Source organism: Hyperolius riggenbachi, chromosome 11, assembly GCF_040937935.1.
Source record: "Hyperolius riggenbachi isolate aHypRig1 chromosome 11, aHypRig1.pri, whole genome shotgun sequence".
In the NCBI taxonomy this organism is placed as follows: Eukaryota; Metazoa; Chordata; class Amphibia; order Anura; family Hyperoliidae; genus Hyperolius; species Hyperolius riggenbachi.
The window spans coordinates 246597718-246620663 of NC_090656.1; the positions used below are offsets into that span (position 1 = coordinate 246597718).

The following is a 22946-nucleotide window of genomic DNA, read 5'->3' on the forward strand; positions in this document are numbered from 1 at the left end:
TGTTTGTATTTGTAGTTTGCGCATCAGATACTCCAGGGCTGGCATTGCTTTCTGCATTGTCCCTTTTTACCTCCATGTTTGTATTTGAAGTTTGCGCATCAGATACTCCAAGGTTGCCATTGATTTCTGCATTGTCCCTTTTTACCTCCATGTTTGTAGTTTGCGCCTCAGGTACTCCAGGGCTGGCATTGCTCTCTGCATTGTCCCTTTTTACCTCCATGTTTGTGTTTGTAGTTTGCGCATCAGATACTCCAGGGCTGGCATTGCTTTCTGCATTGCCCCTTTTTACCTCCATGTTTTTGTTTGTAGTTTGCGCATCAGATACTCCAGGGCTGGCATTGCTTTCTGCATTGCCCCTTTTTACCTCCATGTTTGTATTTGTAGTTTGCGCATCAGATACTCCAGGGCTGGCATTGCTTTCTGCATTATGTCCCTTTTTACCTCCATGTTTGTATTTGTAGTTTGCGCATCAGGTACTCCAGGGCTGGCATTGCTTTCTGCATTGCCCCTTTTTACCTCCATGTTTGTGTTTGTAGTTTGCGCATCAGATACTCCAGGGCTGGCATTGCTTTCTGCATTGCCCCTTTTTACCTCCATGTTTGTGTTTGTAGTTTGCGCATCAGATACTCCAAGGCTGCCATTGATTTCTGCATTATGTCCCTTTTTACCTCCATGTTTGTACTTTGCGCATCAGATACTCCAAGGCTGCCATTGATTTCTGCATTGCCCCTTTTTACCTCCATGTTTGTATTTGTAGTTTGCGCATCAGATACTCCAAGGCTGCCATTGATTTCTGCATTGCCCCTTTTTACCTCCATGTTTGTATTTGTAGTTTGCGCATCAGATACTCCAAGGCTGCCATTGATTTCTGCATTGCCCCTTTTTACCTCCATGTTTGTATTTGTAGTTTGCGCATCAGATACTCCAGGGCTGGCATTGCTTTCTGCATTGCCCCTTTTTACCTCCATGTTTGTGTTTGTAGTTTGCGCATCAGATACTCCAGGGCTGGCATTGCTTTCTGCATTGCCCCTTTTTACCTCCATGTTTGTGTTTGTAGTTTGCGCATCAGATACTCCAGGGCTGGCATTGCTTTCTGCATTGCCCCTTTTTACCTCCATGTTTGTGTTTGTAGTTTGCGCATCAGATACTCCAGGGCTGGCATTGCCTTCTGCATTATGTCTCTTTTACCCAATGTTTGTGTATTTGTAGTTTGCGCATCAGATACTCCAAGGCTGCCATTGATTTCTGCATTATGTCCCTTTGTGTGTTTGAAGTTTGCACATCAGATACTCCAGGGCTGTCCTTGCTTTCTACATTGTCTCTTTTACCCAATTTAGTTCTGTAAACAGAAATCTGGTTGCTATGGGTCACTGAACGTTAGATTACACCTGCACTTTGCGTCTCCTCTTTGCGTCAGCGAGGACTGCAGGTAGGGAATAGAGCTGTAGCCGTGGTGGGTGTAACGGGGTGTTTTGTCTGCTTCCAGCTGCCACCTTCATGGAACATTGGAAGAGACGGCAGATGAGGCTCAACTACCGATGGGATCTGACGGGCTTCGAAGAAGAACAAGTAAGCGATGAAATATCTGCCCCAGATAGTAGAATGTGCTGCATTACTCAGGATCCCCAATAGTGTGTTCATTATCCTGGTATCTGCATTATAAACACTTCCTGTATGTATATATTGCTGTATATTTGTATGCATCCCCACCCTCTCAGTGATGCTTTGCCTAGGCTATTAAGTCATGCTGCCTTCTGGCCCAGGAGATCTATTAGGCACCGGGGGCCAATGCTGGTGCTGGACGAGTCAATAACCCCTTCAAACAACATTCGTCAGATTTCCATATGTACCTTTAGCTGGAGGTTTGGTCCCCCCCCCCCCCTTCCCTACAGCTACAGTTTTAGCGCTTCATTTGTGTTATGTTAGTAACTATCACCTCTATATGTGCTTAGAATAGTAGTAATCCTAAAAGTCAACCCGAGGTGAGAGTTATATGGAGGCTGCCATATTTATTTCCTTTTAAGCTTTGACGTGTACCAGAGCTGAATATTTAAAAAGATTTTATACATATCTGGGGTTTCCTCCAGCCCCATCCGCTCCGATCGCTCCCACACCGCCGACCTCCGCTGCCCGCAGCTTCGGGAACCGGGTCCCGTCACTTCCGTCAGTCTGAGCCAGTCTAGCGTAAGAGAAATACGCAGAAGGCACACTTCTCCTATGTAGCTGGCCGCAACTGACGACAGTGACGGGACCCGGTTCCGGAAGCTGCGGTCAGCGGAGGATGGCGGCGTGGGAGCGATCCAGGTGGATGGGGCTGGAGGAAGCCCCAGGTATGTATAAAATCTTTTAAAATATTTAGCTCTGAATCCCTTTAAGCAATACCAGTTGCCTGACAGTCCTACTGATTCTAGCTTCTAATACTTTTAGGAATAGACCCTGGGCCTGAACAAGCATGTAGCAGTTCAGGCGTCTCTGACATTGTCAGATTTGATAAGACTTACTGCAAGCTGGTTTCTGGTGTGATTCAGACGCTGCTGCAGCCAAATAGATCAGCAGGACTGCCAGGCAACTGGTATTGTTTTAAAGGAAACCAGTATGGCCGCCTCCATACCACTCTCATCTCGGGTTCACTTTAACAAGCTGTTGTTCTCCCCTGATTACGTTTCTGGCACTGTGGCTGTCCTTGGCAGCTTTTGGTGCTGAAAATAAATTGTTCCACTTGCCTCCACGACAGGCAAACAATGCGCTTGCCCCGCCTATCTTAAGCCCCATCTACACGATACGATTCTTTGTACGATTCGATTATGATACTATTTACGATCCGATTAAATCCGACATGTTCGATCAGGATTCGATTCAATTCGATTTGCCATTGTTTTGCACTGGCAAATCGAATAGAATCGAATCCCGATCGGACATGTCGGATGTAATCGGATCGTAAATAGAATCGTAATCGAATTGTACAAAGAATCGTATCGTGTAGATTGGGCATAAGGGACAGGAAGCACAAGATGCAATTTAAATACCACACCCTCTTACCTATCCTCAGTGCCCTCCTGTCCCTTGGACAGACGGGATACAATTTCAATCAATCAATTTTCAATCAATTGTTCTGTATTGTGTGTTTGAGGGGAACCCTTGTAAAACTTGCACTGGGGCCCATAGCTTCTTAGCTACGCCACTGGTTTCAACCATTTTCTGTTGGTAACCTAGATCAAGCATATCCCTTCCTTGGTTTCTAGGCAAGAACATTGTACTGCCCATTGATATTTACTGTTCTGCTTTCCTGTCTATGGAGAAACCTTTACATGTGCTACAGAATTTCTGCAGACCTCTCTGGGAGACGATTGGTACGACCAGGCGGTTTGGGTAGAAATTGATGTTACCTTTAGGATCCAGAGGCAAACTCTCTCCACAAGTACCTCACGAACAGGCAACTCGCTGACTCTCCACAACTCCAAACTATAAAGGCCTAATGAGCCTTAGGATCCAGGTCATCCTCAGTCTCCAATGCAATGGTAACCAGTGTCTCGCCTCTGAAGAAGTCCTCCATCTTTGACCCACTGTTATTTCCAAATTGTTCTCTCCCTATAAGGTTTCCAAAAGCAGGATACAGCCGGTATATGGCTGATCCTGCTGCTGCACAAGTCCAGGCAGCGTTAATTACTATTCCCCCTCCAGGTCCACGTAGATAGTGCGGAAATTATGTAATTCGGCTTCCAGCTACTGCTGGCGGCCGAATTACAATGTTTTAAAAGTAACTTCAGCTCCGTCTTCTGAAGACGCCGAAGTTATTCACTGAGCGCCGTTATAGCTGTTATTCCTATTATGGTCTATAGTGGCGCCGGCTGCTCCCAAATCTCCTGTGCTGTTATTACAGCGCTCGCCAGCAGTAGCGTGCGATGTCACATAAGTCCTGTATATACTCTGACATTCAGCACTGAGACGACCCTTCAGGATGACAGCGGGAGAAATTCTAACAGCAGCAAAGCTGTCCTGTGATGTTGTTTGGTGATCGTGCACAGTTGATCACTAAACAGCCGGCACAAATGTCCATTATTGTTTAACGCCTCCTGCTCTCTATCTGTTCGTCATCACCAGCCTCTCTGTAGATTGGAGAAGACCACACAGCAAGGGGCTGAAGAGAGTCTATTCAGAGCTTATTTCTGAATGGTCCCTCAAACTGTTACTATAATGGTTTCTGCCAAGTTATTGACCATCTACATAGGACGTAAGGTGGAAATACTGGTTGCTATGCCATGGCAGCCGGCTAGAAGATGACAACCTGGCCATCTGACCAGCAACATCTCCTCACAGTTGGTCAGGTTGGTCAATAGGCACTGGAGTCCATGCCTCCTCTAGACAATATCAGCCAAGTGTTGTCTATAGGCCGCTCTAACACAATTTGTCTGTAATCAGGTTAATCGTTTTACTGACTCCCATCTGCTGTGCGTCTAGAAGTTCCATTTCATGGCAAGTGTCCCATCTTCACAGACCTTCTGTGTGTGGTTCCTTCTGTTTTATGATGACTGTCTTCTTGTCTTTTGGGGTTTCTTAGGTACATATGGCTTTTTCTTGTCCGAATAAACGGTCTGGCTAACATTTGATGGTGTAATAGTAAAGGGTTTGTGTGATAACAGTGCCCTGATGGATGTGTCTGGATATATTTCATTGTGTAACTGTTTAACATACGGGGTCCACATTTATCATTGGAGTTTACTAGAGATAGTCAATGACTTGCATGAAAATTGTGTTCAAAATAATCTTTATTTTGAGCATAAATTGTAAACATACATGAAATAGCACAGCAAACATGACTATGCTCATGAGAAAAAGCGAGAACACCAAGAGCCCAATATAGTGTAGTATGTACTGGTAAGGTATAATTGATAGAGTAATAATATTAATTTAATACTCACAAACCAGGGTTACCAAGTAGGCAACCACTGTCAAAGCAGGTGGGGAGATTGTCCTGACCCCACTCAGGATTAAAAAGTCGCTCTCTGTAGTTGAAGAAGGAAGGGTACAACCCTCCACCAAGGGTGGACTTGATGTAGATAATAGGATAACAGAGGCGCCAATAGGATAAAAAACACTAAAAGAACTTAAAAACCCATCTTGGTAATAGAGGAGGCAGCGGTGGACTCACCCCCTCCAAGCAGAACACACGACTGTGGATTTTCAGTCAAAACAATTTTATTGGATACTCCAAATAAAGTGCAACGCGTTTCACGGGATACAAACCCGCTTCATCAGGCAATAACAGATAGGAGTAAACAGCATCTGACAGTCACAGTATCATCAACACTGAGCGCCTCTGACTATGCTCATGCAAAACATGATAGCAGGCAATATTAAGTAACCGTGAAAAATACAGTTCAAACTTAGAATGCTTTTGAAGATATAGCATATGCTGTCTATCAATCAGGCAATAAATAGTTATGGCTGGTCCACACTTGTCCTGTTCCTGATCGGATCCGTGTCAAATTGAAAATCTGAAAAACTGATCCGTTTGACAAGGATCTGGTCTGGATGTAGGGCATGTTCCACATCCGCATGTCGATTGCGTCGGTAAGTAGCTGTTTCGCCGCCACCACTGGTCCTGCCGCCAGGTCCCTTCCACAGCCTGGAGGCCAGCAGAATCGTGGCTCTCCATAGGCTGCAACAGGCCAATTCTGCCTAGCAACAGGGTGAATTTTCATTGGTTGAACATGAACCAATAAGAATTCTCTCACCTGTTGCTGAGGATTCTCATTGGTCTATTGCAGCCCAATGGAGAATCCCCATGCTTATGTCGGCCTCCAGGCTATTCAGAATGGCTTGAGCGGCGGTGATGGACGGAGGGACGCGTATGACGTGACGGTATGCGGTCAAAACAGGCGACGCGAATGCGGCGACTAGCCAAGTAAGTGCAGACAGTGTCTATACCCATAGGCTTGCATTGGACACGTTTTCCCGTCCAGTCCGGGAAAAAGTGTAAAATCCGAACTCTCGGATCGCACACGGATCCGTGTTGCACGGAACAAAACGTCAGTGTTTCTGCACGAGTGAGAGCGGGTCCTATTTTTAACATAGGAACCGCTTCCTGTGTTTCTGCCCCATGGATACGTTTTTTAAGTGTGAACCGGCCCTTCACAATAGTAGCAATGTCGTCAGACTTGCATGGAAATTTAAATGCCCACCTTGGAATTGTGCCAGTCGAGCGCTATTCCTGCCCAATTTAATTGGGCCAATTTTAAACGGCATACAATTTGAATTCGATTTACAAGCAGACTAGAAGGATTAGTAACTCACCGACTAATCTTTTCTTCATTTGGCAATTCTGTAAGTCTTATCATATTGGTGTAACAGAGTGAGATGTAATATGTGCAGCAACATTATTTGAAAGCAAATCTGTGAGGTTGGGGGAGGGGAAAACTATACTTGCCTCAGGGAAGCCTCTGGATCCTCAAGGCCCAATCAGGATTGGCTTTTTCTGCCGAAGCCCAGACGAGTCCGTGCCACAACTCATGCCCGAGCCGGTGCCACAACTCATGCCCGAGCCGGTGCCACAACTCATGCCCGAGCCGGTGCCACAACTCATGCCCGAGCCGGTGCCACAACTCATGCCCGAGCCGGTGACAACTGTCGGCAAGTAGCATTTCAGAGGGTACAGAGGAGGAACGGTGAGGAGGAGTGGGGCGGAGAAGCCTCTGGATTTTCTGGAGGCTTCCTTCTATTGAGGAAAATGCCCAAATTGGGCACTTTTTTCCCCTACAGGTACACTTTAATGAAATATATATTTTCCAGTTTCGTCATGTATCAGCGTTTTAGTAGTACTTAAAGGGGAACTTCAGCCTAAACAAATATACTGTCATCAAGTTACATTAGTTATGTTAATTAGAATAGATAGGTAATATAATCTCTTACCCACCCTGTTTTAAAAGAACAGGCAAATGTTTGTGATTCATGGAGGCTGCCATCTTTGTCATGGGGGCAGCCATCTTTTTGGTTGAAAGGAGGTGACAAGGAGCAGGAGACACAGTTCCAACTGTCCTGTGTCCTGATTACCCCTCCCAGCTGCACACGCTAGGCTTCAAATGTCAAATTCAAAATGTAAAAAAAAAAATTGCACCAAAACAGCAGAACGAGAACAACAACAACAGAAATCCCATCATGCTTTGCACAGCATCAGGGGAAAAAAAGCCCGGGCAGTTTTCTTCTGTGCAGCTAAAAATGAGGCTTGTATAAGAGAAACAAAGTTCTGATGCTGTGAAACTGTTAAAGAAGCACCAGGCCTTTCCAGTGCTGCTGAGTCGATTTTTAGTCCGGAGGTTCACTTTAAGTATGGTTCCTAGGAAGAGTTCTTTCAGAATTGGCAGCCGGGTACATTTTAGTGGAATGAGTCTCAGTGGGGGTGCCAGGAACGACTCATTCTTCTGCAACCAATTCTGAACTCAATTTAGTTACTTGATTATCCTGGTGCAGGTTGTTTGATAAATGTACCCCGTGGTCGTCTCATTAACTAACCATGACTTCTGGATATCTTTACAGAAGCAAGGGATAATGACTACTGGGTTTGGGCCATGCTGGCCTTTTGAGCCCTGATTTGCAGAACGCTCCCCCATACCCATCAAAGTGGCTGGGATTAGCCCTTTTGGCTTAACATGGTCATCATGGCCTACCACGCTTTTGTAGATGGACTTCTCTCCGTGATGCTTCTGTAAAGACATCCACAGCTTTTCCATTGGTGAGACTTCCAGGTCTGGTTGGACAGCCTTTGTGGTAGTATCTAATAACTTGATCTATGAAAGTGGAGGATCTGCCATTTGTCACTAGTCAAATTAAGGGCTGTTGTGCAGGAACCTTTGAGTTCAGTTTGACGTCAACTGTACTGTCTGATCAGCCGGGGCTGGTATATATATCCAGACTTTTTTCGTCTTAAGTTCAAATTCTGATTGATCTCCATTTTCAATTCTTTCCAATTCAGTTGAGACCTGAACTGAATTCAAGTAGACCCGTGTCCAGTGTCCTTTCTAGAACAGATTTGAGCCGGTAGCCAAGTTGCTGACTGGCTCATTTCTTGGCAGTCGTCTCCTCCTCTTCTATAGATCACCCCTGTCAATGTATTTCTTTGAGTTCCCCATTTCTTTCCCAAAACCTAACCACTGTGTCTTTATCTCTGTTAACATGAATAACCCTCACATTTATCCTACCTAACCTTACCTAGGACCTAAAATAATGATGATATTTGTCTTTTTTCTCCTCCTTTACGTGTATGCGTGGTGTGTTCTTGTTTCCTGAAGGGCACAGTCAAGGTTTGAATACTTATTATTTATTAATACTATTTGCTATCGCTCTCCCTCAGCAGATTTACTTTGCACCCTTTTCTGAACCACACAAATCTCTTCACGTCCAACAAAAGGACTATATGTTTGTTGTCGTGTGTCTCGTCCTGCCTCAGTCTCCTCATTGATGCCCAACCCATCAATGGCCAAGTTGCACGTTGTGTCTCCGGATATGTTTGTCACGTTTTTGTCTCTGTCCATCACAAGTCACCGTGTTTATGTCACTTGCCTCGTACCTCCAGCACGTGGTAATCGCACTATATACCGCTATATGTGATCATCTGTTGCCTGCAAAGACTGAGCCTTGAGAACATTACGGTGTAGCTGCCTGGCGGTCTTATGTGGCTATGTGTCTCTTTCTCATGACTTACTCCTTTGTTATCTCCCAACAGGACCATCCCAGGGCAGAATATGAAGCCAGGGTCCTGCAAAAGTCCCTCAAAAAGGATTATAAACGTAAGGAGGTAATGATCAAGATCTATAATTTCAGAATCTACTAAAAATGCTTTGATGTACTATACTTAGTTTTGACCGATTATCTTTTTCCACTTTGTGGCACAAAAACTGAAAACAGTTACTTTTACGAAGGTCTATAGAATGATCCTGTAGGTTATGATCAAGATTCCCTTTTTATCATTCATCTTTTTAAGGGGTCATACTAGTCAGTGTTCTTCTGTGTTACAACGAGGGCTGTGGAGTCGGAGTCGAGGAGTCAGAGCAATTTTGGGTACCTGGAGTCGGTGGTTTCATAAACTAAGGCGTCAGTCAGATGATTTTTCTACCGACTCCACCGCCCTGGTTACAACTTGCATGTTTTGGCAGTAATGAGAAACGCACACGATGTGCAATATTATGCAGAAGGCACCAAGTTTTCTTTTCCCTGAATGTGAAATTTGCGTTTACATGTGAAAAATCCCATCAACCTACATTGGTTGTAACAATCTACAATTAAAAGGGCTTTCTTTTTCAATGGGGCATTAAAGGCGAAGCAAACCTTAATGAAGCACCATATTGACTTGTAGTAGAATATTATAAATTATTCAGGATAGCCACTTTCATGGTAATTGTCTTTTCTCAGCATCCAAAACGCTCCCTTTATCCGTATATTACTGTATAATGGTATGTAGTCCCGCCCACCCAGTGATGTCACAGCTTCGGCTGATTAGCTATGTGGAATTCTCCTCCCAGAGGAGAACTCGCAGTAAACAAACATTCAGCAGAGATCACCTGACAGGGCTAAAGATGTCGCTACCTGTAATAAATTTCAGAATATAAATCAGAGCGAGGAAAGATTTTACAATAGACAAACACTGACTCAATCATTTAAAAATTATTAGTTAAAAAAAAAAAAAAAAATAATTATGTTTTCAGTTCGGTTCCCCTTTAAATCATAATTGGGTATTTTATGGCTGCATAAATATGGTTAAAACTTAACATTTTTTCAATGGGTAAACTGAAAGGAAATCTGTATAAAGTGTAATTGACTCGGGTATGTGACCGGAATAAGATCTGTAATTTATACCATTTAAAGCGGACCCAAACCAAATATTTTATTAATTAAAAAATATTTAGTTGCACCAATCTGACACATACAAAGATAAATGAACATTCCTTCAAGCCTATGATCATTTCAGTGCATGCTTTTCACCCTTCTCTTTTCATAACTAGGGTTATACAGGTGGCAGCCATTAGTAATTCCTCCATTGCCGGACACCTTCTACTCCACCAGTCTGCCAGATTCTGTCCCGGCAATATGAAAGGAAGGGAGGGGTTCCTCCAATAAATGTAACATATTTTATATTTGTCATCATGCAGCTGAAAAAAGGCTGCTATTTATTAGTATAATTTAGAAAATAGATTTTATTTCTGAAAGCTTGTATTTTTAATTTGGGTCCACTTTAAATGTTATTTGCCCTTCAAAAGTTCTCGAACGTTCCAGCTTCAAGGACAATACAGTTATTTATAAAGCTCTGCCTAGAAGTCTATGTTTCCATTGAAGCCAGACTCCCAACGGCCAGCGGGAGCGGACATTTGGGAGAAAACATTGCCAGCAAATTACACTGATGTGGTGTCATAATTAGGTCGGGAGGAGTCAGACATCTTGTGTTCCCAAGATATACCGCTACTGGACCGATTCCAAGCTACAAAACTATTAACATCTCATTGGCCATGACTTTCAGAAGTCTTTTTCACACCTCCTGCTATTTTAACATAGCCAGTCCCAGGCAGGACCCAGACACTTTTTTTTTCTTCTTTCCTTCTCATTTTAGTTAACTGTGCTCTCCTTGAAGCTGTAATGCAAATACGGTAATCTCTTTTTGCTGAGTCATCTAACGACTCAAACAGGTCTTCAGGCTAGAGAGTGTGTTTAAAACGTATCTGATAACATTTCAAGGACCCCACACGACAAACACAATCGCTTGGAGTTCCCCTTAAAGCAAACATGAAGTGAAAATAAACTTGTGATATAATGAACTGTATGTGTAGTACAGCGAAGAAACAGAACATTAGTAGCAAAGACAAAAAATCTCATTGCTTTTCAGTACAGGAAGAGTTAAGAGTTAAAGAGTTACAACTTTTCTTTGCTGCTAATGTTCTATTCATTATCAGTACTACACATACAAGTCGTTATATCATAACGTGTTTTTTTTTTTTTTTATTCATGTTTGCTTTAAGCTCCTGTGTTTCAATTGTAATGGTCGTTAGTTTGCTGTGACGCGATGCAACGTCTGTGGGATTACTGCTGCCACCAGATTATTGCAGTGGTGCCATTCGTCACGTGACGTCAAGTTCATGCAGTGAAGGCTGCGATCTCTACTTAGTGATGGTCATTTCTAGGAGAAGTATGTGATCAGTGTGGTCAGGTGACAGATATGTAAGTCTCTGATTAGTGAAGGCCGTGTCTAGGAGAAGTCATGGAGAAGCATGTGATCAGTGTGGTCAGGTGATAGATATGTAAGTCTCTGATTAGTGAAGGCCGTGTCTAGGAGAAGTCATGGAGAAGCATGTGATCAGTGTGGTCAGGTGATAGATATGTAAGTCTCTGATTAGTGATGGTCGTGTCTAGGAGAAGTCATGGAGAAGCATGTGATCAGTCTGGTCAGGTGATAGATATGTAAGTCTCTGATTAGTGATGCTCATGTCTAGGATAAGTCATGGAGAAGCATGTGATCAGTGTGGTCAGGTGATAGATATGTAAGTCTCTGATTAGTGATGGTCATGTCTAGGAGAAGTCATGGAGAAGCATGTGATCAGTCTGGTCAGGTGATGGATATGTAAGTCTCTGATTAGTGATGCTTGTGTCTAGGAGAAGTCATGGAGAAGCATGTGATCAGTGTGGTCAGGTTATGGATTTGTAAGTCTCTGATTAGTGATGGTCGTGTCTAGGAGAAGTCATGGAGAAGCATGTGATCGGTCTGGTCAGGTGATAGATACGTAAGTCTCTGATTAGTGATGGTCGTGTCTAGGAGAAGTCATGGAGAAGCATGTGATCAGTCTGGTCAGGTGATAGATATATAAGCCTATGATTAGTGATGGTCGTGTCTAGGAGAAGTCATGGAGAAGCATGTGATCAGTCTGGTCAGGTGATAGATATGTAAGTCTCTGATTAGTGATGGTGTGTCTAGGAGAAGTCATGGAGAAGCATGTGATCAGTGTGGTCAGGTGATAGATATGTAAGTCTCTGATTAGTGATGGTGTGTCTAGGAGAAGTCATGGAGAAGCATGTGATCAGTGTGGTCAGGTGATAGATATGTAAGTCTCTGATTAGTGATGGTGTGTCTAGGAGAAGTCATGGAGAAGCATGTGATCAGTGTGGTCAGGTGATAGATATGTAAGTCTCTGATTAGTGATGGTCGTGTCTAGGAGAAGTCATGGAGAAGCATGTGATCAGTCTGGTCAGGTGATAGATATGTAAGTCTCTGATTAGTGATGGTCGTGTCTAGGAGAAGTCATGGAGAAGCATGTGATCAGTGTGGTCAGGTGATAGATATGTAAGTCTCTGATTAGTGATGGTCGTGTCTAGGAGAAGTCATGGAGAAGCATGTGATCAGTCTGGTCAGGTGCTAGATATGTAAGTCTCTGATTAGTGATGGTCGTGTCTAGGAGAAGTCATGGAGAAACATGTGATTAGTCTGGTCAGGTGATAGATATGTAAGTCTCTGATTAGTGATGGTCGTGTCTAGGAGAAGTCATGGAGAAGCATGTGATTAGTCTGGTCAGGTGATAGATATGTAAGTCTCTGATTAGTGATGGTCATGTCTAGGAGAAGTCATGGAGAAGCATGTGATCAGTGTGGTCAGGTAATAGATATGTAAGTCTCTGATTGGTGATGGTCATGGAGAAGCATGTGATCAGTTTAGTCCGGTGATGGATATGTAAGGCATAGCAAATAGCAATAGGGGATTCAGAGGTTGCGACCGCACCTGGTCCCTTGGACCAGAGGGGCCCACTAGTATTACCTCTTTAATGGTGCTATGCTAGTATTAATCTCTTCTATATACATCATTAACATTACACCTCTCATACTGTCGCTGTGCTTGGCAGGTTTTCTTGCATCATATAAATTGTTATATATAGAATGCTTAGTGACCCAATGTAACACTTGCACTGGGCCCAAAGCTCCTTACCTATGCCACTATAGGTACAGTAAGTCTCTGATTTGTTAGCCATGATCATGTGCTAGGGCAGGCAGTGATCGCAGCAAATCAGAGCTTTGCAAATCTATCAGCTGATCACAAACCAATCACATGCTTCTCCATGACTTCTCCTAGACACGACCGTCACTAATCAGAGACTTACATATCTATCACCTGACCACACTGATCACATGATTCTCCATGACTTCTCCTAGACACGACCATCACTAATCAGAGACTTACATATCTATCACCTGACCAGACTGATCACATGCTTCTCCATGACTTCTCCTACACATGACCATCACTAATCAGAGACTTACATATCTATCCCCTGACCACACTGATCACATGCTTCTCCCTGACTTCTCCTAGACACTCCCATCACTAATCAGAGACTTACATATCTATCCCCTGACCACACTGATCACATGCTTCTCCCTGACTTCTCCTAGACACTCCCATCACTAATCAGAGACTTGCATATCTATCACCTGACCACACTGATCACATGCTTCTCCATGACTTCTCCTAGACACACCATCACTAATCAGAGACTTACATATCTATCACCTGACCAGACTGATCACATGCTTCTCCCTGACTTCTCCTAGACACTCCCATCACTAATCAGAGACTTGCATATCTTTCACCTGACCACCCTGATCACATGCTTCGCCATGACTTCATGGAGAGACTTGCATATCTATCACCTGACCACACTGATCACATGCTTCTCCATGACTTCTCCTAGACACAAGCATCACTAATCAGAGACTTGCATATCTATCACCTGACCACACTGATCACATGCTTCTTCATGACTTCTCCTAGACACGACCATCACTAATCAGAGACTTATATATCTATCACCTGACCACACTGATCACATGATTCTCCATGACTTCTCCTAGACACACCATCACTTATCAGAGACTTACAAATCTATAACCTGACCACACTGATCACATGCTTCTCCATGACTTCTCCTAGACACGCCCATCACTAATCAGAGACTTACATATCTATCACCTGACCAGACTGATCACATGATTCTCCATGACTTCTCCTAGACACACCATCACTAATCAGAGACTTACATATCTATCACCTGACCACACTGATCACATGATTCTCCATGACTTCTCCTAGACATGGACATCACTGCTTTTGTTATAAAATGTTCTGTTCATGATCATTGTACTCTGATGAGCCCCCTGGCCTGGTAGTTTAGAGGCATGTTACTAACATTCACTCCAGAGCTAATGATGGATCTACAGAGGGGAGATTGACTCTTATCTAGACCTGCTTCTCTTGCTGTGCTGGGTAAATAATAACCACAAATAAATTCAACTGTCTGTTTTATTTCCTCCTATATGCAGCTGCTTTCAATGCTTAATGTATGTGTGACAGACCTGGAATGAGGATGTGTAACTGCCCCTCACACTGGGGTCTGTGTGACCACCGGGGGACCTCTCTGTATAGACCAGAGAAGGGAGACTGCCATGTTTATATATTATATACGTGGGTCTATTACATCGCGTTATGTAAAGCTGGTCAGTTTAAAGTGGGATTCTACTCCCAAAGCTAAAATTGCAGTAACTGCTCTTTGTTACAGAGAAGAACATTTAAAAGGATTCCCAAGTGTTCTCTATGTGTAAAATCATTTATTCTCACTGCAGAGAGCAGGGGGAGCTTGCTTATCTCTGGTCATTGGCAAAGGCAAGAATTTCCCTGTGCCTGTGTATTCACTCCGTCCCTCCTTCTGCTGAAGCGACTCAGCTGTTGCCAGGGCGATGTGTCTATTCAGCAGAGGGAAGGGGGCAGAGTGAAGGCACAGGGAGATTCTTGCCTTTGCCGATGACCAGAAATAAGCAAGCCCTCTCTGCAGTGAAAATAAACTATTTTACACACAGGGTATAGTTGGAAATGCTATCAAATGTTTTCTATTTAAGAGTAGTCAATGAAATTTTAGTTTTGAGAATATAATCCCACTTTAACCACACACACGACCCACTCCCCAGAGTAGATTGATAACAGCCATACACTTGTCGGGTCACTGGGACGGTAAGAAGAAAGAGGGAGGGGAGTTTTAGGGAGCATACACACATCCAATTTTGATTGACCAATGATTCACCAACTTTACCGCCTCAATGTAGTATGAGGGTTTACCTACAAAATGTACTCCTAGTATTCAATATCTGTTGTCTCTCATATTACATGGAAGGGGTAAAATTGGTCAGTCATTGGCCAATCAAAATTAATTGTTTATGCACTCTTAGGGCTCATTTCCACTATAGCGAATCCGCATGCGTTGTCCGCATGCGGATTCGCACAGCCAATACAAGTGCATGGGCCTGTTTCCACTTGTGCGTTGTGCAGAGCGTTTTTGTGTGCGGGGAAAATCTGCATGGCAGAGCCGTCAGAATTCGCTCCCCGCACACCGCAAAGCGAATCGCATACAATGTATCTAATAGGGAAATCGCATGCGATTTTGGCATGCGTTTTTCCCCGCGATTTCGCATGCGATTTCGCATAGGAGGTGATGTTAATTTACACAGGCAGTGACATGGTTAAAATCGCCCACCTACTACCCTATGCGAAATCGCATGCGAAATCGCGTGAAAAAACGCATGCAAAATCGCACCCGCATGCGATTTCGTCTGCGGTGATTTCCCGGCGATTCCGCACCGCACAAGTGGAAATGCAGCCTTAGGCCTTGTTCACATTGCGTTCGGCTCGCGTGTCCGTCCGCGGTGGACTTTTTTTTTACCGTGTTTTTTTAAAGCGTTTTCCTGAGATTTTCCGCACGTTCGCTCGTTTTTGTGGGCGTTTTTGTAAGAGCTTTTGCAGAGCGCTTCTGTGTTTTGATCCGGAAAACAATCCGGAAACAATAAATACAATGTGTTTTTATTTATTTATTATTTTTTTTTAACGCTCACGCAATCGCTTGCCAAAGCGATTTTGTGAGTGTTTTGCATTTTTCCTATACCTTCCATTGAGGCAAATCGCCTTTAAAAATGGCCCATGCACCGCTTTTCAAAGCGGATCGCGAACGAACCGCTCAAATATGAACTCTCTCATAGAGGATCATTGCATAAGCGCTATCAAGGCGGTTTTGAAAGTTTCCTGCGCTTAAATTTTTACAAAAACGCCTATAATGGGAACAAGGCCTCAGAAAGAGTTATGTATAAACTCAGAACAGGTCACAGGGAGGGAAAAGTGGGAGAGAGATGTCTTAAGGTGGCCACACACTATACAATAAGATGATGCAATTTTACAGCAATTAAAAGCTTTTTTTCTTATTTTCAAGAAATCTAATTGAATTCCTCTGTCTGTCTATCTGTGGAACAGGAGTGGTGGAATTTTCTGATCAATTTTTATGAAAATTGAATGGTGTAGGGTATATTGTCAATTTCCTAATGTACACACTCAATCGGCTTTCAATAATTTTTTCATAATTGGAGAAAAATTTAACACACGGTGTTAGTGGTACATTGGTCAGGGTTTTTTAAATGTTGCAATCAATCAGAAAAATTGATCATAATTCTTGCATTGAAAAGAAATGTAAAAAAAAAAAAAAAAAAAAAAAAATTCTGGGGGTGTGGCCACCTTAAGGAACACGTACGCGCAGATATGAGGGGATAGCAGCCAGGAAGGGGGGCACAGCGATTTGCTCAAAATTTAGTTAGTTCAGCCAGGCAGCGGGGAGTGCAATGACTCCTCTACTTCCTGGATCCTGGGCTGCATTCCACCGCTCCCGTCACTTCCTGCAATGCCTCCCTCTGAATTACAGTGAATTTTGAGCTAATCACTTAAGGGGGGTATCCGATGGGGGATCCCCAGGTGAGGGAGGGGGACGGTCTGACCCCTCCTCCCCACCGCTGTGCCACTGCTCCCCCTTCTTTGCTGCTACCCCCTCCAGGCTACCTATACTGGGGGCAATTATACTACCTATGGGTGGGGCAGCACCCTCACAAGTTTGCCTCAGGCAGCAAGAAGTATAGAACCGGCCGTGCGTTTAAGTCATACGATACCGTACTGCCGACTTTGCATCGGCTTGGCGCCGATTTGGAAGCTACCAGCGCAAAGCAACGCAGTAAGTGTGCAAGGCCCTATACACTTGCATTGCTTTTGCGTTATCCTGCAATGCAGGTGTAAAAGGGGCGTGAATGTTTTTACAAAAATAGCTCTGGTGTTCTCTCCAGCCAGATGTAATTTGCACCCCCCCCTACCCATTCAGTAATTCCCATCCAATCAGAGCACAGCACAGCGAGTAATCCTACTCTAATATAAGGATTAAAAACCACAAATGATGCAGTTTGAGTAGGCTGGCCCCCCTCACCCGCAATGTGGGTTGGCTGTAAAGGCGTGGGTTGGCTGTAAAGGCGTGGGTGGGGGGGAGGGGCAGTTACGCATCCAATATGTTTCATTGGTAGTCGCTGATTGACCAATGCTTTATATAACCCTCTTGCACGCTCCTTTTTTTTCCTCCCAATGCCATCAGACGCGCCAGGCGGCTCCCGAGGACAACACAAACAAGTGGAGGCAGACAGTAATGACAGCCATGGCTGGGGTGAAATTGGTACATTCTTACACCCAATTTCCCGAAACAGAGAGAATAACCCCCTTATCACATCACTTGTCATTGTGTTCAGCATACTGAGGGGATTAGAGGAGAGAGCAGCTGATTGGGTGACGCTGCGTGATGTCACCTGGCGTCACTATGAAGCCACTATTGTGATTGGTAGTACTGAGGATCCCCTCGGGCTGCTCCTTGTTCTCATCACCACACTTGTGTGCATGTCTGGTGTTCCATGGTGAAGGGCGTGGCCTGCTGCACCCGTGTCCTGTGTGTCCATGCATGCTGCACCCCTGTCTGTGTTCCCGTGTTGTCTCACATGCTGTGCCTCTTGTGTGTGATGCCAGTCCCCCATTTATTGCCATTTCCTAAGTGAATTTGGTCTATTTCCAGGCATTGCCTTGACATTTTTAGCATTTAGTTGGCCATGGATAGTGTCCACCAAAAGCTGATGTTTTGGGTCGGTGTTGGAGAGTGAGATCGGCCCACAATTTATTTTTCATTCACTAAAGCTGTGTACACACTTGAAAGATTAATGAAAGATCACAGACCAATCTTACCACCCTTCATGTAGTATGAGAGCCACACCTACACAGTCTCTATTGAGCTGAACTCCCCATCAGACAGAAATCTTACCCCCTTCCATGTAGTATGAGAGCCACACCTACACAGTCTATTCTATGGAGCTGAACTCCCCATCAGACAGAAATCTTTGCAAGATGCTGCACACACAGATGCTGTACAGACACAAAAGATCAGTATCTGCAAAAGATCTGTTCCTGCAAAATGCATTCATAGTCTATGAGATCTGCAGATCATCATACACACCTTGTTTAACAGACATTAATCTGCAGATCACATCCACCTGGATAGATCTTCAGATCTGCAGATGATTGTCAGATTTGCAGATGAAGTCTGTTAAACAAGGTGTGTATGAGGATCTGCAGATATCATAGGCTATGAATGCAATTTGCAGGAACAGATCTTTTGCAGATACTGATCTGTTGAATGTCTACAGCATCTTTGTGTACAACATATTTCAAAGATTTTTATCTGATGGGAAGTTCAGCTCAAAAGAAAAGAAACACCAAGTCTTTTCAGTGCTGCCGAGTAGATTTTTAGTTTGGAGGTTCACTTTAACATTGCATCAAATGGCTCAAAAAGAGCAGTTTCACTTACTTGGGGCTTCTTCCAATCACCTTGCAGGCCTTCTGTGCCCTCAGAGTTCTTCCACAACCATGTGGTCAGCTGCAGTGCCCCTCTGTTTGTATGATGCGGCTTTGGGTTGCATGCCTCCTGATCATGCTGCCGTGCACAGGAGCATTCTGAGCATGCGTAGTATGTAAAAATTGCTACTGCGCAGAACACTCTAAGCCACGGGAACGTGATCAGGAGCTCCGTGACACAGGGCCGCACATGCTCAGTAGCCAGAACTGGCCAGCTTTCAGGAGGAGGGGGAGTGCTATGGCTGGTTGGAGGGTCGCAGCGTGATGGCGAGGGCACAGAAGGACTGCATGGGATAAGTTAAACTGCTCTTTTTTTCGCTCTTGTTACCCTTTCAAGTGAATTAAGCACATTTTTTAGCAGCTAGGGCAGTGGTTCCCAACCTTTTTGGAGTCGTGACACATCAAACCAAACGTTCAGATCTCCGTGACACGTAGACTATATGCAGGTAATGAGAGACAGCGTTTCCCTAGTAAATGCACAAAATAAGAGACAGCTTTTCACCAGTAAATGCACATAAGAGACCGCTTTTCACCAGTAAATGCACATAAGTACAAACAGCCAGTTGTCCCCAGTATACGTAGCCAGGGATATATGTGCCCAGTATATGTAGCCAGGGGTATGTGCCCAGTATATGTAGCCAGGGGTATATGTGCCCAGTATATGTAGGCAGGTGTATATGTAGCCAGAGGTATATGTGCCCAGTATATGTAGCCAGGTGTATATGTCCCCAGTATATGTAGCCATATGTATATGTAGCCAGTATATGTAGCCAGAGGTATATATTCCCTGTATATGTAGTCAGGAGTATATGTCCCCAGTATATGTAGGCAGGGGTATATGTCCCCAGTATATGTAGGCAGGTGTATATGTCCCCAGTATATGTAGGCAGGTGTATATGTCCCCGGTATATGTAGCCAGGGGGTATATGTCCCCAGTATATGTAGGCAGGTATATGTAGCCAGGGGTATGTGCCCAGTATATGTAGCCAGGGGTATATGTGCCCAGTATATGTAGGCAGGTGTATATGTAGCCAGAGGTATATGTGCCCAGTATATGTAGCCAGGTGTATATGTCCCCAGTATATGTAGCCATATGTATATGTAGCCAGTATATGTAGCCAGAGGTATATATTCCCTGTATATGTAGTCAGGAGTATATGTCCCCAGTATATGTAGTCAGGGGTATATGTCCCCAGTATATGTAGGCAGGTGTATATGTCCCCAGTATATGTAGGCAGGTGTATATGTCCCCGGTATATGTAGCCAGGGGGTATATGTCCCCAGTATATGTAGGCAGGTGTATATGTCCCCAGTATATGTAGGCAGGGGTATATGTCCCCAGTATATGTAGGCAGGTGTATATGTCCCCGGTATATGTAGCCAGAGGTATATGTCCCCAGTATATGTAGGCAGGGGTATATGTCCCCAGTATATGTAGTCAGGAGTATATGTCCCCAGTATATGTAGGCAGGAGTATATGTCCCCAGTATATGTAGGCAGGTGTATATGTCCCCAGTATATGTAGGCAGGTGTATATGTCCCCGGTATATGTAGCCAGGGGGTATATGTCCCCAGTATATGTAGGCAGGTGTATATGTCCCCAGTATATGTAGGCATGGGTATATGTCCCCAGTATATGTAGTCAGGAGTATATGTCCCCAGTATATGTAGCCAGAGGTATATGTCCCCAGTATATGTAGGCAGGGGGTATATGTCCCCAGTATATGTAGCCAGAGGTATATGTCCCCGGTATATGTAGCCAGGGGGTATATGTCCCCAGTATATGTAGCCAGAGGTATATGTCCCCAGTATATGTAGGCAGGGGTATATGTCCCCAGTATATGTAGTCAGGAGTATATGTCCCCAGTATATGTAGTCAGGAGTATATGTCCCCAGTATATGTAGGCAGGAGTATATGTCCCCAGTATATGTAGGCAGGTGTATATGTCCCCAGTATATGTAGGCAGGTGTATATGTCCCCGGTATATGTAGCCAGGGGGTATATGTCCCCAGTATATGTAGGCAGGTGTATATGTCCCCAGTATATGTAGGCATGGGTATATATGCCCAGTATATGTAGCCAGGGGGTATATGTGCCCGGTATATGTAGCCAGAGGTATATGTGCCCGGTATATGTAGCCAGGGGGTATATGTCCCCAGTATATGTAGGCAGGTGTATATGTCCCCAGTATATGTAGGCATGGGTATATATGCCCAGTATATGTAGCCAGGGGGTATATGTGCCCGGTATATGTAGCCAGAGGTATATGTGCCCGGTATATGTAGCCAGGGATATATGTGCCCAGTATATTGTAGCCAGGTTCCCCCCAGGAGGAGAGAGCGAGGGAAGGAGAGCAGCACCTTATGGTGCTCTCCCTCCCTTGCTCTCTCCTCCGGAATGAAGTGCGGTGGCTGGCAGAGGGGCGGAACTTACCTTCCGTGTCCTCCGTCTGGTCTCGTCGCCGGCGCGGGATGATTTGCCACTACTCTGGCCTGATCCAGACCAGAGCAGTGGCTGCGGCACCAGAACTTCCGGCCGGCGCATGGAGTGACACGGAAGGTAAGTCCCGCCCACTGCCAAACGCCGCCGCACACACAGATCGGATGGGAGAGCGAGGGAGGCAGAGCACCCTAAGGTGAGAGAAGGGGGGGAGATGGCCCCCTTCTCCGCCGCTGCCCACAGCTTTACCTCCGCTGCGCTGCTTCCCTCCGAGAGCCGCGACACATCCCCGAAGCTGCCGCGACACATGGGTTGGGAACCACTGAGCTAGGGCATCTCAATAGCACAGTGATCTGCAAACTCGGCTCTCCAGCTGTTAAAGGAGAACTGTAGTGAGAGGTATATGGAGGCTGCCATATTGATTTCCTTTTAAGCTATACCAGTTGCCTGGCAGCCCTGCTGATCTATTTGGCTGCAGTAGTGTGAATCACACCAGAAACAAGCATGCAGCTAATCTTGTCAGATCTTACAAAAATGTCAAACACCAGATCTGCTGCATGCTTGTTCAGGGTCTAGGGCTAAAAGTATTGGAGGCAGAGGATCTGCAGGATAGCCAGGTAACTGGTATTGCTTAAAAGGAAATTAATATGGTAGCCTCCATATACCTCTCACTACAGTTCTCCTTTAAGGAACCACAATGCATTTGCCTTTAGGAATCATGACTCTGGCTGTCAGACTGCCGCAATGCATTGTGGGACTTGGAGTTCCTTAAAAGCTGGAGAGCCAAGTTTGCAGATCACTGCAATAGCACATTAAACATGCATGCCAACAGTGTGGCTCATTATTACAAAAAAAAATTGTTTTTACGCTCCTTTTTTCATTTAAAAGTTTAGCAGAGGCCTTTCTTATCCTACTTCCAAAGCCTGCCCCTCCACAGAAATGTCAGGCAGACAAGGACTGCTGTAAAAAGCCTTCACAAGCCTTCATCTGTGGTGGGGGGTTGGAGAGATTGGACACTGCTTCAAAGAGTTTACAGAAGCCACAGATGCTATCTTCACACCTTCCCCTAGATAAACAATGGGCAGCTAGAAGGGGAGGAGGGGGGGACATGGCAGGTCCCAGAGCTATTAGAAACCAGGACAAACTGCAGAAGAAAAAGTGGCGCTTGGTTCCCTTTAAGGTGCCCATTAACGTTACAATCTCCAGAACAATCAACCATATGATCTATCCGATCGGGTACCTTTAATGTTGCCAGTTGATGACTAACAATTCTTCCGTTGATCAGAATAGCAGAACGATTATTTTAGTTTGATCCACTCCATTGGTGGACCCAAACGATCGTTTCCAGAAATTCAGAAATTCTGATCGGACGAAAAATCGTTCACTACACCATTAAGTAACCAACCATTGCTTCCTATCTATCACGACCACCAAGAAAATCCAAATTTTCGTTCGACGAAAATTCATTCGGGCGACATTTTTTTCACTCGTTCATAATCGATTGTGTCCACCAATGGAGATTTACAACCAATCCGATCAGAATTTCTGATCGCGCAAACGATTTTTCGCTAGAAATTGGACAATTAGTGGCCAGCTTTAGAATTTCTTGAGCTGTCGTTCTCTGCAAAACCCTGAAATGTTCGTGTCTAGCAGTAGCTGTATAACCTATATGTTCTTTACTCTACATTTAAGTTCATTAAACAGATGAGATTTATCAAGCAAGGGCAAAAGCAT

General features: G+C 44.5%; 1 protein-coding gene across 12 annotated transcripts in view; it reads left to right on the forward strand.

The window, feature by feature from the left end:
• Positions 1 to 22946, forward strand: part of ANO1 (anoctamin 1) — a 1209699-nt gene that overhangs the window by 1147312 nt on the left and 39441 nt on the right. For 11 of the 12 annotated variants that reach the window (XM_068260041.1, XM_068260039.1, XM_068260043.1 and 8 more), the window contains 3 exons: positions 1487 to 1569; positions 8720 to 8791; positions 17472 to 17549. In XM_068260041.1, coding sequence (XP_068116142.1) covers positions 1487 to 1569; positions 8720 to 8791; positions 17472 to 17549 — 233 coding nt within the window. The remainder of the gene's footprint in view (positions 1 to 1486; positions 1570 to 8719; positions 8792 to 17471; positions 17550 to 22946) is intronic. The other variant, XM_068260045.1, reaches the window with a different exon arrangement.